At 39.9% G+C, this 15,624-nt stretch overlaps 1 protein-coding gene across 1 annotated transcript; it reads right to left on the bottom strand.

Annotated features, from left to right (window-relative positions):
• Positions 1-2,124: 2,124 nt before the first annotated feature.
• On the bottom strand, positions 2,125-12,870 carry LOC139309936 (vomeronasal type-2 receptor 26-like). Its single transcript, XM_070934117.1, has 3 exons — positions 12,604-12,870; positions 12,374-12,491; positions 2,125-3,035 (listed from the first exon to the last, which is right to left on the bottom strand). Exons 1-3 carry the CDS (start codon positions 12,868-12,870, stop codon positions 2,125-2,127), a joined length of 1,296 nt encoding a protein of 431 aa, XP_070790218.1.
• Positions 12,871-15,624: the final 2,754 nt, after the last annotated feature.

Genomic DNA, 15,624 nt, shown 5'->3' with positions numbered 1-15,624 from the left:
ATTATTTTCATAATTGTACCATAACACTCTGGGGGGGACACACAGTGGCTCAGTAGCTAAGACGCTAAGTAGCTCAGTAGCTATGATGGTAAAAGCTAAGCTTTTCCCAGCTTTTACCAACCTAGCAGTTCAAAAGCACGTAAAAAATGCAAGTAAAAAAATAGGGACTACTTTTGTGGGAAGATAATAGTGTTCCGTGTGCCTTTGGCATTTAGTCATGCTGGCCACATGACCACAGAGATGTCTTCAGACAGTGCTGGCTCTTCAGCTTTGAAACGGAGATAAGCACCGTCCCCTAGAGTCGGGAATAACTAGCACATAAGTGCGAGGGGAACCTTTACCTTTACCTTACCATAGCACTCTATACATATATCACTCTATGTTTTAATATATAATCACGTACTGTCCAATAGTACTATTGCTTATGGTATATATTCACACACACACACACACACACACACACACACACATATATATTTGTTTTCTCAGGTTTTCGCGGGTGTTTGTATGTAGGTCTTTGGTTATTCGGGTCTTCTCCCACGTAAAATTGGAAGTGTCTTGGCGACGTTTCGTGACAAATGAGACTTCGTCAAAACGTTGCCAAGACATCTCCAATTTTACGCGGGAGAAAACCTGAATAACCAAAGACCTACACACACACACACACACACACACACACACACACACACACATATATATATGTCTTTTTTCCTTTTTCGTAGGCTTTTATGTGCATATTCTTTCTAGCCAGGTTTTACCTACCTAAACTAAGTTGTTCTACAGCCCTGGTTCTGTGAAATCTCATTCACAAGTTTCTGGGCCTTTTTTTCTGCTGACAAACTGCAACTCTGTGTTGCTGTCTGGGAGACTCAGATAGCTATTTCTGCCTATTAAGGCGTCATCAGTGAGCCCCACCCACTTCTCAGATATCCTTCCTGTAAAGGTACAATGTGTCTTTTTTCCTTTTTCGTAGGCTTTTATGTGCATATTTTTCTAGCCAGGTTTTACCTACGTAAACTAAGTTGTTCTACAGCCCTGGTTCTGTGAAATCTCATTCACAAGTTTCTGGGCCTTTTTTTCTGCTGACAAACTGCAACTCTGTGTTGCTCTCTGGGAGACTCAGATAGCTATTTCTGCCTATTAAGCACCTCTCCTTCCTTCACCATCCCTCCAGGGTGGCTTTGACCCTGTAGGGTCTCCCAGCATTCTGGCTAGTTTTCACAGAGCTCAGTGGAGCTCTGCTATTTCCAGCCACGATGCGAACCGGTCTCCTCAATTTTTTTTCTTTTATTCTTATTTCACTGAGTCCTATATTGGAGTACTTGTCCCCTGAATCCTTTTGATTTCCATGACTTTTTGGTTTTGTCTTATTTTGTGGTAGAGATTCAGATCCAAAGATGGGGTAGAAAAGAACCTGAAAGAAGTTCAGATAATTTCATCTTCCCATCCAGTCTTCCATTCATCACTTGGATACCATCTTTTGTTTAAAGTATTTATTGAAAGCATTTTAGTAGATCAGCCCATTCATTCATTCATTCATAATATGATCTTGATATCCAATGTCTGATCCTTGTAGGAATAGAGGATGAGTTGTTGTTAATAACTTTTTCTGGGTCAGTGGTTTAATATTCCTCCTCTTGGTGGTTCTTCTTTAATGATTGAATTATTTTGAATTCTGGTTGCTGGACAGATGAAAATTAGTATTGCTACAAATAACGGGGCATTTTTTTTTTATTCTTAACCCTGATGGTTAACCCAAATAGTGCAAAGAACTCCAATAGCAGATCAACTCTGATTACATTAAAATAGTAAAAAAATTACTAACATGTTACTACTAATATTATTAACATGTCCACAAGATTCCTATTGCAAAAGTACAAGGTTTCAAATATTTGGGGCGTGGCATTTCACGTAGGTTAAGGACACAGGACAGATATCCTAATTCAACTGCTCAAAAGAGCTCAGTGACGATCTTGCAGTTCTATTGAACAAGGATGGGGGACACTACCTTTCAGCCACCCTTTAATGTTTTCCAGCAAAAACATTGGCCACAAATGGTCAAGCTTTGACCATTTTCTACTTTTGGACTGTTAGAACATGTTGACAGTGGAATTTTCCTCTGTCTCACATCCCTACATTTCTTCTGGTTGTAAGTTGTTCCTTTGTATTCAGATCTGGCCTCAGAATGATAATGTAGCACTTAGGGATGAAGATGCAGCCCAGCAAACCAGCACTGGAAGCCAAGATGGAAAAGACCTGAACAGCCACCATGTATTTCCCTTTGGTGCTCAAGTAGGTAGGTACAAAAGACACCCAGACACTGCAGAAGACCAGCATGCTGAAGGTGATCAGCTTGGCTTCATTAAAGGCCCCAGGGAGATTCCTGGCAAAAAAAGCCACTGTGAAGCAGATGGCAGCCAGGAAGCCCATGTAGCTGAGGGTGATGTAGAACATGAGGACAGAGCCTTCATTGCATTGCAGGATGATCTCTCCAGACTGGGAGTGGAGGTCAGTGTCAGGGAAAGCGGGAGAAACTCCCAGCCAGATGGAGCAGATGATAATTTGGACAGCAGAAGAAGAAAGGATGATGGAGTTGGCCAAGCTCTTCCCCAACCATCTCTTCACTCGGTTTCCTGGTTTTGTGGCTAGGAAAGCCAGCACCACAGTAATTGTCTTGGCCAAGAGAGAAGAAATGGCAACTGAGAAAATGATGCTGAAAACTGTTTGACGAAGTAAGCAAGTGGCTTTTCTTGGTTGACCAATGAAGAGGAAAGAAGACAAGAAGCAAAGCAGGAGGGAGACCAGGAGGATGTAAGAGAGATCTCGGTTGTTGGCTTTGACAATGGGAGTTTCTAGGTATTTAATGAATATGATTAATACAAACACTGTGGTTAAGAACAGGAGAAGGGCAAAAGAGGCCAAAATGATGCCCAGATGTTTTTCATAAGAGAGGAAGGTTATAACTTTTGGGATACAGTGGACCCGGTCTTCATTTGGATATTTATCATCTGGGCACTTGGTGCATTTTTCCGTATCTGAGAAAACCAAAAAGCAATAACTCCTTTTTATTTTCAAGAAATACCTTCATGGGAAAACAACAAATAACATGAGCATTTTTAAAGAGTATTTCTTAACATCTGTGCAGAAAGAGGATAGGAATATTTTTTTTTCTTAATAAAAACAAGCTATATTTTGAAATTGTCTATGAAATTGAGATAGGTCTTAGGACTCGAATGACTTCTGGTGTGATGTGCAGAAACTTCATAAGAACTTACAATATTAGAGATAAATAATGAATCAGTTAATCTTTCTAGGCAAACATCCTGAGTCCTGCCCAATGGCACTTCTTAATATATTGGACTCAGAGAATACCTATCTTGTGCAATACCATTTGGCTGACAGACAATGCTAATGTCAGGGTTCCAAATAACACCCTCAACAAAAGAAGACTCTGAGGCTTGAGTTTCCTCAAAGTTCCTTTTTATTAAAGATGCCATATTGGTACATCTGGGAAAACCTGAATCTGAAATTTTCCAGGTTTTCCCCACCCAAGTGAAAGTTCAAGTCCCTGCCCAGCACCCTCATGTCCATCACATGGTCCAATCATCCACAGTCCAAACTGGAGACACCTCCCAGTCATCTGACTCCAGGTGCCAGGGCACTGCGTTCTTGACTCTTTGAGAAAGCAATGTTATTTTGACTACATATCACCCATACTCTATGCAATCCCCCCTCCCATTTTCCCACAGAAGACTATGGGGCAGGCCTGAAGGCCCAAATGTAAAAGATGGCTTCCAGGCCTGACAGCTAGTCCTCAATGACGTTCACCTCAAACTGTCAACACCACCTCATTGTGAACCAGTGACACCTTTTCAGTGAATCTCAGGTACAGCAAGAATCCTTTTAAGAGGGAGACATAAAACAGGAACTCAAGTCTCAAAGAACTCAGATGTTCCCAGAGAGGTAAATGTGGAAGGACACATCCAAACTGAAAAGCAGAAGAGATATTTTCTCTGCAGAAGTAAAGTTTGGTTAAGCTACCACATCCTCCTATCTTTTCTCAGCCCCTCCTTCAAAGTCTTTTTGTTACTTTTCCCTTTAGGTAAGAAATTGTGCAGTTTGAAAATAAGTTGAGCTTCAATGTGTCTTTTAACTTGCCCTTTTATCAAATTATTTTGCATGGATCCATTTCCACAAGGCCTGTCATTTTCTTTGGTGTCACCCACCTTCCTGAATGGAAATGGTCCCCTCCGGACAAGGTACACAGTCATAGCAGCAAAATGGCTCTCCTTCTCGGATCCTCTTGACAAATCCAGGATGACAATTTTCCACACATTTGGACTGAGGCAGAGACTAAGCAGGAAAATGTTAATGGAGTTAGTCTAGATGGCTAAACTGACTACTTTGATTTTCTTAAAAAAACATAATTACTTCTGGACTTTGTGCTTGAGGTGGAAAAAAATGAAGCTTTGATTTTGGCCTTTTAACCTACCTGTTAGATAGGTTGTTGTTATAGATCTTGCTGTAGTAGATGGGACAGGATAATGAGCCTTGTGTTAAAATGGAATAATTCTAATATATATAATATAATATATATTCTAGGTATCTGGATGTTTTCTATTGGAGAACTTCAACTTGATGACACCAACTGGCATAGAAAGACAGTCACCTAGTCATATAGTTAAATGTGGAGCCTCCTTTTTATGCAGAGAGACTTGGGGTAGCCAACAATCAAGATAAAAAAAGCTGTTCAGGGGTTTTTCAGATGAAGTGCCCTCTTACACATTCAAATGCCAAATCTAGGTAGCATTTCCTTTCTCATTCTCCCTAGTTACTTCTGATATGAGGAAAGGCTTTTCTTTGGATCAAAGTCTTGTTTCAGTGCTTCAGTTTTTTGAGTAAGCACGTTATTTGACATTAAAACATTCTTTATGATTTCATGCAGGGGTGGTATTCATTTACCTTTGCTACCGGTTTGCAAATGTGAGTGTGCGCCACTTCCATGCATGCGCAGGGCCTTCCGCGCATGTGCAGAGCATCAAAAATGGAACATGAAGATGTCCTAGTGATGGGCAGAGTCTCCCGCAGCCGCCGCTATTGATTCGCCCGAACCGGATAGAACTGGCTGAATACTACCACTGATTTCATGTGAACTAAACTACTCTATCTCAGTGAAATTAAAGAGAGGCATGGACCTGGTTTGGGCTACTTAAAAGCATCCCAGATTAAGGACCTGCATTTTTAGGAGACACTGACTCCAACCTGGAAAAGATGAAGCTTGTTTCCCACTGGGATGAAACTGAATTCAGGCACTAATCAGCAAATTGCCTCCTTTGCTATTTGAGAACAAGGACCAAATGAACCTGAGGCTATAAAAAACACAATTCCCAGCACCTCAGGATTTCTCACCAGTTTGATGGAGATGCTAAATTGTAAAAGGGGACACAAAGGGGTCATGGTCTGCATTCTAAGGAATGATCATCCAGCATCAGGGGTGAAATCCAGCAGGTTCTGACAGGTTCTGGAGAACCGGTAGCAGAAATTTTGAGTAGTTTGGAGAACTAGCAAATAGCACCTCTGGCTGATCCCAGAGTGGAGTGGGAATAGAGATTTTGCAATATCTTTCCCCAGGAGGGGAGGGAATGGGGTTTTGTAGTATCCTTCCCCTTGAGTGGGGTGGGAATGGAGATTTTGCAGTATCCTTCCCCTGCCACGCCCACCAAGCCACACTCACAGAGTGTAGTAGAAAAATTTGGATTTCACCACTGTCCAGCATCCAATGTTGGACATGGCTGAATCAGTTTAAAGCAGTATTCCATATTATAGCATCTGAAGAACACCTTTGGAACAGAGATGAAATGCTCCCGATTCGGACCGGATTGCCTGATCTGGTAGCGATCCTGGCGGGTGGTTCGGAGAACCGGTAGCGATCCTGGTGCAAGGCTCCGCCCACCCACCCGGATTTAACCAGGAAGTAATGTTTTGTATCCTCTGCACATGCAGGGGTACATGCCAGAAACGGTTGTTAAAAATGCTTTAAAAAGTAAAAAAAAAAAAAGTTCCAACATTGTTCAGCTGATCCTCAGAGCCTTTTTGTTTTCTTTTTAAAAGCATTTTAAAAATACCTATTCGCCCGAGCCGTTAGTAAAAAAATGCTTTTAAAAGGTTTTTAAAAAAAGGCTCCAAGGATCACAGCTGTGGCGCATGATCATCAGAATCTTTTTTTTACAGGGTGGGGTGGGGGTGGGGTCCGCTTTTGCTCCCAGTAGGCTTCCCTGAAGTCTACTAGGCCAAAAATGGGAGGTGGGGGGGGTGCGTTTTTGAAAGAAAGAGAGAGAGAGAGAGAGAGAGAGAGAGAGAGAGAGGAGGGGGGGAGAAAGAAAAAGAAAGAAAGAAAGAAAGAAAGAAAGAAAGAAAGAAAGAAAGAAAGAAAGAAAGAAAGGAGGGAAGGAAGGAAAGAAGGAAGGAAAAAAGAAAAGTAAAGAGAGAGAGAGAGAAAGAAAGAAAGAAAGAAAGAAAGAAAGAAAGAAAGAAAGAAAGAAGGAAAGAAAGAAAGAAAGAAAGAAAGAAAGAACGGAGGGAAGGAAGGAAGGAAGGAAAGAGGAAGGAAGGACTACAAACCTGGCACTAGACGCAGCTTCAGAGGATAATCCAGAGCTGGAAGGGACCTGGAGGTCATCCAGTCCAACCCTGCTCCAGAAGGACATTCTTAGTGAGTTTCTGTCTTTTGATCCCCCAGTCACATGGCTACATAGCCAGGCCCACCCAGTCACATGACTCCCCCAAGCCATGCCCACCAAGCCATGCCCACAGAACCAGTAGGAAAGAAATTTAGATTTCACCACTGCTTTGAAAATAATACTGAGGCCTCCCAAGCAGTCTGATATAGCAATAAGGGTTTTACTCCCCATATTATTTTCTCATCCACCTTGGTGACTAGGCTTAACCCAGTTGCAATGGGTCATTGTTGTGACTCTGACCCCCGAGCCTGTCCTAACAGAGGGAGAGGACTCAGAAGGTGAAGGAGAGGATTTGGCAAGGCCTCCCTCTCCAGGACCCTCCTCTCTGGCAATGCCTCAGGTTTCCTCTGAAGGCCAAGAGATATGCCAGGAGCAAGGCACTTAGGAGCAGCCGCAGATAGAGAGCGAGGGGGATGAATTTTGGCTGGATCCCAGACAGCGTCGGAAGGATAAGCGCACACAGCAGAGAAAGAGGCGTGGGCGGGCCAGAGATTGAGCTGAGTCACTGGACCACACCCCACAAGGGATAAAAGGGGGTGTGTCGGCTATTCAGGCCTTGTGACGGACAAATTGAAAAGCTCAGAAGTCATATCGTGTTTCTAGAACCCTGTTAGAATCTCTTTTTGGATTTTTTCGGACTGGACTTTGACAATTCTTTGCTTTGAGGAATTAATTTGGTATATCGGACTGAGGAGAAAAAACCTCCGTTGGTGAGTAAAGTCTCTTGGCAGGAAGTTCATGGTTTGCTGCCAAGACTGTTATCTTAAAGGAATTCCTGACTGTTTGATTCATTAACTCCTGGCTGTCTGTTTGTGTGTTTGCATGCGAAGGGGACAGAACAGGTCATAAAGCTTTGGAAAACAGACAACACAGCCATTTTCATCCCACCTTATTGAGCAACTTGAAACGTAATGGAGCATCTTGGTTGATAATCAGTCTCTGTCTTCCAAAACTCCCAAATTGATAGTGAATATTATCCTTCTTGGGGAAAACCAACAAACTGGTGATTCCCAGATGTGCTGCTACCTCTCCATTTTGGTCCATGTAGAGTATTGTCTGGGAAAGATTGTAGAACTCATTCTTCTCCAGAAATGGATGAAACTAGAATGGAAACATCAAAAAAGTTTACAAGCAGAAACCTTGGTTCTTGTTCAATGTGGTCTTTTCACATTTGAATACTTCTTCTACAGTTTTTTCTTTTTTTAATGTGAAATAATGCTTAATTAGGAAATGTTACCATTAATGTCATTAATTAACAAGAAAGGTTCAGGGAAAAAATATCAGTCCTACTTTGATAAAACATCAAAATATATTATTGGGACAATTCTAGACCAGCTGACAAATAAATTGAGCAACAGGGGGTGGGGGAGAGATTATTTATAAACTCCTTGAAAACAACATGTGATTACCAGAAAGCATGGATTTGTCAGGAAGCGAGTTGCCAGCCTCATCACCTCCCAGGTAGATCAGCTGGGAAACACAAGCAGATAAGCTAATTCTACTTTATTGAAGGCTACATTAAAAAATCTTGAAAGTCTGAGAGTAGAAATCTACCACCAACTTTATTTTCAATCTGAAAAGTTATGGAGATTCCTTTCTAAGTTTCTGAGTTTCTTTCTCTGCTTGTTATGCAGCTTCTTCTTCTTAGCTTCCCTAGGCAGCATCTCTTCTCCTTCCAAAAGTTATTTTCATACATTTTTAGACTTCCTTATTTGATTATGGGAATGCTGGTGATACAACATGATTTAGGCAAAGTGTTAAACTATTTTGTAATGTGATGATTAGGAAGCTAGTTAAGCAAGGGCTGGATGGTATGATAATTAAATGGACAAAAACTGTCATATACATTGTAAAATAATATTTAATCTTTTTAAACATTGTCATAAAACTGGGTAACTATGAATCAAAATTAGACATCTATTTTTCTATATTGCAATTGCTAGAATAGAATTGATAACTCATGATTCTGTGCTCCAAGATTTTTATCAATTCTTACACATACTTGTCCTGGCAAATAGATGGGGAAGAAATGGAAATAGTGACAGATTTTATTTTCCTGGGCTCCAAGATCACTGCAGATAGGGACAGCAGCCAAGAAATTAAAAGATGCTTGCTCTTGGGGGAGGAAAGCTATGGCAACTCTAGATAGCTTACTAAAAAGCAGAGACATTACCCTGCCAACAAAAATGTGTATAGTCAAGGCTATGGTTTTCCCAGTTGCAATGTATGACTGTGAAAGTTGCACCATAAGAAAGGCTGAGCACCAAAGAATTGAGGCCTTTGAACTACGGTGCTGGAGAAGATTCCTGTGAGTTTCTTGGATTGCAAGGTGGTCAGTCCTAGAAGAGATCAACCCTGACTGCTCTTTAGAGGGCCAGATCCTGAAGATGAAACTCAAATACTTTGGCCACCTAATGAGAAGGAAGAACTCCCTGGAGAAGAGCCTAATGCTGGGAAAGATTGAGGGCAAAAGAAGAAAGGGATGACAGAGAATGAGATGGCTGGATGGAATCACTGAAGCAGTAGGCGTGCGCGTAAATAGACTCTGGGGGATGGTAGAGGACAGGAAGGCTTGGAGGAGCGTTGTCTATAGGGTCGCAATGGGTCAGACAAGACTTCGCAACTAACAACAACACATACTTGATTGATCTTGTTTAAAATTATCAAGTGTCAGGAAAAAACAATATGATTTTCTGATGCAGAGAGGTGCATGAGTAAAATCCAATAAAAATATCTGATTTTCAGCAACTAAGACTTGATAATATAAGAGCATTAATGATCTACTGGAAGAAGGGTGACCAAACTTAAGAAGACTATTTCAAAAATATTCTCTCTAAAGAAACATTTAATTGGTGCACAGACCCTATACCTGCCATGGCTGAAGCCTTGGAGCCCCCAAATTCTCCTCAACCTTCTTGTTTCTCCTCCTGGATTTGGAGGAATATGCAGCCTTCAAAACATGTGCCAGAGTCAAAATGATACTGTACATAAAGTCACTATTCATCATTGGGACAATGTTTCTTTTTTGTTTGGTCTCCAGCAATGTTTTCTGGGTGCATCTTTTCCGGGCCTTGATAGAAAATCTATTATATGAAAAATAACAATCAAAAGTGTGAACTTTAAACTTGGGATGTATAAATAAATAATAGGTTTCAAAGGCTTCATCTTTTGGCCTATTTCTCTCCAGAAAACCAAAGGACCAAATACTGTGGACATATTTGAGAAGTTTGTCCTTTTTTATTGAATATGTTCCCAAAGTTGTGGTGATCCAGACTTTCCCTTCAATGGGTTCTTGCAACTGTGTAAATGTTAAATGGAAAGGAAGAACTCTCTCCGAAATAGAAACCAGTTCAATGAAGTGAACAAAGACGTTGACTTGTCTCCACTTAGAGATGGCGTCCCTGAGGGCTGGTGTAGCTGTGGTTGTTGAAAATAGTTCTGAGATAACAATACAAATTCCATTCCTGACCAGCATCGGAATAAAAATCCTCATGAAATTCTCCCCATTTTCTGTATCTGAAGCAAAGAGACCGATCAAGTTCCATTTGAAATGGAGGAGAAGTTGAACAATTCCTGGGTAGTGGGACCCTCGTTTTGGGAACATCCGGTAGAAAAAGGGGAATTGACTTTTGTCACTCAGAGCCGCTGGGGGATTTATATAACCAATCTGAAAAAGCAATGAAAAGTGCTGTGCTATATTTGGGGTCAAATCATGCCCCAAATATAAACTTTTAATAAATCCAAACTTTGTTCTGCTGAATATATGAGAATAATTTATTGTTTATTAGTCATCAGGCCCTATCGAGATACAGAATATAATGCAAAGAAAATTGTGAAGACTATATAACAAAATGGAATAAAAGAAACCAAGCAAGTAAAAAAAAAAAAAAAAGAATAAGAGTGAAGAATGCAAATTGCATTTCTTTTATCATTAAATTTACTGCAATAGATAGATAGATAGATAGATAGATAGATAGATAGATAGATAGATAGATATAGATATAGATATATAGATATAGATATAGATATAGATATAGATATAGATATAGATATAGATATAGATATAGATATAGATATAGATATATAGATATAATGTATATGTATATGTATATGTATATGTATATGTATATGTATATGTATATGTATATGTATATGTATATGTATATGTATATATAAAAAGTTAAAATCTCGGGTGTTTTCCCACATCATTAAAACTTTGTTAGTTGAAATACTTAAAATCTTGGCTAAAATCCCATCTTAAAATCCTCCAAAATCCCAACAAAATGCTTTGTAAGGTCTTTTGAAACTCTGGCTAAAATCCTAACCAACACTTTAAAAGTTTTCTTTTTGGCAACGTTTCGACAAGCTCTCTAACTTGTCATCATCGGGCCCCTACTTTCAGTTTAGAAGCTGTGAGTATGCTGAGAGATCGGAGTTGTCGCTTTTCTGTCTTCGCTGCTGCTGACGTATGCTGGTTAGCCTACAACTCTGCATCCTGATTGGAGAGCAGCAGTTTTTTACACACACACACACACACACACACACACACACACACACACACACATACGTACATATACATATAGTTCTCAATAGAATTGTGTTTTTTTTTCCCTCAAATGAAGGGCCACATTACATGTAATTCTTGAGGTTAGCTGTATCTTTTTCTGCTTTCACATCCTGGATTCCTTGGGAAGCAACATTTTTAGCTTTTCCAGGTGTACAAGAGACATGGAGACCACAACTCTTAAAGTATTTTTTCAGTTGTACAATCCAAGAGGTCTTTATTGATATTTTGTCTGCTCTAAAAGACAGAATTTTGGGAGTGTTTCAGATTCTATATCTTTAACATTATGCTAATCTATAATCTGGCTGGCCCCAGAGTGGGGTGGGAATGGAGATTTTACAACATCCTTCCCCCAGGAGCGGGGAGGGAATGGAGTTTTTGCAGTATCCTTCCCCTGCCATGCCCACCAAGCCACACCATGGCCACCAAGTCACCCCCACAGAACCGGTAGTAGAAAAATTTGAATTCCACCATTGGTTTAGGGTAAAAATAGTTAATACCTTGGTTAACATGCTTGTAATTTTTAAAATAAATTGGGTAATAAATGCTAGTGATTGCTAAAAGTCCCTAAGGCATACACATATATTCAACAGCAGATAAAATAATCCTTTGGGATTCTTTTCACAAATCTAGGATTTTTTTCACCATTGAACAGGTCTTTATTTAGGCCAGGGGTCTGCAACCTTAAACACTCAAAAGAGCCATTTGGACCCATTTCCCACAGAAAAGAAAACACCGGGAGCCACAAAACCCTTCCTGTGCCTGACTATTTCTTGAGCATATGTAGTTGAATTAAACGTTCTGTTTTCTTCGGAAATTTTTCTTTTCTTAGATTTATCCATGGTTGGCCTACCGGGGATTGAAAAGCTCAATAAATTGTGTGCCAGTAGGTGTCACACATTGGCAGTTGTGATGCATATTTTGAGTAACAGGGAACTGCAGCAGAGGGGTGAAAGAGCCACATGTGATTTAGGCTATGATCATGTAAAAATAAAAATATGAGCTTCCCATCACTGTTTCAACTTTTTGTACAGAAGACCCATTGATTGGACACAGAGCCTCTCTTCACCTTCCCAAGTGTGCAAAACAGAAGCCCTCAAAGAAATGAGGATGTTGTCACGAGAGGATATGTCTGCTTTGATCCTTTTCCCCTTCCCACTGTGGATCTCAATCACTAAAAATGACACCTACAATCCTAAAAAGCAGCTCTTAAATTCCATAAGAGAAGATATCATTGAATTTATCATTCAGGTGCCATCATCCAATTCGCTCTACCTCTCAAGAAATACAAAAACAAACCTGTGCAACTTTGTAGGTGCCTACGAATGTTGACATCTGGATGGAGATGTCTCTGTGGGTTCCATCAACAAGAGCCAAAAGGTTGTCCTTTCTTCCACAGCTGTAGTTGGGAACATTGTCTTCTCCAGTAGAGAGCATGTCCATCAAGGCATCAGAAGTACCAAGTGTGCTCAAATAGTTATCATAGATGTTGTAGCCAAGTGTGAGATTGTGCAGGAGCTGGGAATTCTTGTTAATTACTTGAACAGCGAAAATTACATATATCATTCCTGATGTATCAAAAGGTTTACTAGTGTAAAAAAAATGTTCATGTTATTATCACCATCTTGAACAACAGCAACAACAAAATATTTAATTTACTTTGTCTGTATAGGCCTAGTGAATCTTAAACCGATATTGATACAAAACCAGAGGCAAATGATAGTCACCCTTCCCCATTTCATTTTAATGAGTGTTGGGAAGATGGGAAGGAGATAGTTTTGCATAGTCCTCCACCAGTGTTAAAGTCCCAAATACACTATTCATGCTCCACTAATCACAAATACACTATTGATTTCCATCAGCCCAGTAATCAGAGTGCAAAATAATACAATTGTGAAATAGAACAGTTTTTTTCCCGAATGTCATCACTCTGCTAAACTAATAATTCCCTCAACACTGTCAAACTATTCACCAAGTCTGCATTACTATTCTCATCGTTCCCATCACCCATCTCCTTCCACTTACTACTATATGTCTGTAACTTGTTGCTGTATCCTTATGATCTATATTGATATTGTTTCTTAGTATGATTTGATTGCATATTTTATTTATTTATTTATTTATTTATTTATTTATTTATTTATTTATTTATTTATGTGCCGCCCTTCTCCGGAGACACAGGGCAGCTTACAATGCGTTAAGCAATAGCTTTCATACTTTTGTATATTTTATACAAAGTCAGCTTATTGCCCCCACAAACTGGGTCCTCATTTTACCCACCTTAGAAAGGATGGAAGGCTGAGTAGACCTTGAGCCTGGTGAGAATTGAACTCGCAGTAATTGCAGGCAGCTGGATGTTAAATGCTGCCTTAGTAGGAGGCATTAGCCTCCTACGCCACTCAGGCTCCTCATTTGTACCCTATGACTATGATTAAGTGTTGTACCTTATGATTCTTAACGAATGTATCTTTTCTTTTTTTTGTACACTGAGAGCATATGCACCAAAGACAAATTCCTTGTATGTCCAATCACACCTGGCCAATAAAGAATACTAATAGAAATAGGACAGGAAGGCACAACAGAAAGTGATCAATTTGGCACAAGAAACCATTGGTTACCCTCTAACACCACTGGATGACATCGCGAGGTTTCGCTGTTTCAGCAGAGTAAGGAAGATACTTAGGGATGATTCACACCCTGGCCAGTGTCTGTCCTCACTTTTACCATCGGGCAGAAGACATCGAAGTATAGCCAGCCAAACAAACAGGTTTAAAAACAGCTTCTACCCAATGGACTGTCAGACTCCTAAACACAATCACAATCACTCCACGGACAGATGGAAACGTATGACTAGTTTTTTTTCTTCCCCAATTACTTGTATAAATTGGGAATTGTCTTGTCTTGTATTTTCTGTTATGGATTGGACCAGTAGAAGCAAAACCAATTTCGTTGTATACATGATGTACAATGACAATAAAGGCTATTATTATTATCATCTCTTTTATTCATTAAACATGAAACTAAGTCAACTGAACATTTAAAAATGTATTACAAATACGATTGACTGGTGCTAATGGTTGATACGGGTTGCTGCCAGCGTCCTAGGTATCAACCAAATATCTTCTTAAAATATATGATGTTCCGAATAGTGCAGTTTTTTGCAGTTCCGCTGGTGTTATTGCAGGAAGCTGCAATTTCTTGATGTGTTTTATAAAATTCTTGGACATGGTACCAAGTGCCCCGATGACAATGGCTATCACTGTTAACATCATCATTACCATCATCATCAAAGGAAGAGAATGTTTCAAAAGTAACCCAGAAAAGCAACTGAAAACAAAATGAAACAAATACTCCTCTATTTCTATAAGAATTCCATGTTGAATATCAATCAGCAGTTACAATACTATGGAATATAATTGAAAAGAGGCAACTACAACCATTTCAATAACTACCTTAAACAAAACTGTGTATTCAAATGATGAACTGGGAACTGGATTGGGGGGGGAGAAAATAATCTGGATTTTTTTCAAGTATTTTTCTGCCTCATCTTTGTATCTGAGTCTCTTCCACAAAATAAGACAAAAGAGAAAAGCCATTGAAATCAAAACCCTTCAGGAAATGAGACAGTGGAGTAAATTAGAGTAAGTGGCTAAGAAGGAAAGAAGGAAAATGGTAGAACTGCAAATGGAAGGAATGCAACTCTATCAAACTGAATGACTTACTATCTCGGCTGACCGTGAGGAGCTATGTTGAAAGGTAATGTTAGATGTGATACTGTTGTTGCAGAGACGACTACGTTTATGTGATGGTCTCCTGTCCTGTAAAAACTCCATGGTTTTTTTTCCATCCTCACCCTGAGTGGGCATTTCGTTCTTAGCTTCCCAGAGATGTGCTGGGGCAACAACAGTATTAGAAGCAGAAACAAGAGATTTTGTTTCATAATCCTTGGTTTGAAAGAACAACTGGAAGAGTTAAAAGAATTCAAAGCACTCTTGCAAGATGGAAAAGCGATTATTAGCTTTCCTGATTCAGACAGAGATAAACTGAGCTTCCCAGGGAAAGGAGAGAAAGGTGCACTCAGGAGCACAGCCACTGTCTGTCACATACAAAGAGTGACCCAAGGTATTTATCCTTTTCTGATTTAAGATCTGTTCCATGTTGCTCCAGTCTGATGTTTACACCAAAGGCACTCAATGGAGAAGTAGGAGAAGATTTCTCAAAGACTGGTATGGTTAAAACAACTTCTCCTCTGGGGATCCTGAGGTTCTTTGAGGTTCCGTGTGTAGAGAGGTGTCTGGAGAAAAACATAGTGAAAAAAAA

Source organism: Pituophis catenifer, unplaced genomic scaffold (genome assembly GCF_029215685.1).
Source record: "Pituophis catenifer annectens isolate HBS135680 unplaced genomic scaffold, rPitCat1.0.hap2 SCAF_2, whole genome shotgun sequence".
Taxonomy (NCBI): Eukaryota; Metazoa; Chordata; class Lepidosauria; order Squamata; family Colubridae; genus Pituophis; species Pituophis catenifer.
The sequence above is the reverse complement of the archived record's forward strand: the minus strand, read 5'-3'. Positions and strand labels throughout refer to the sequence as shown.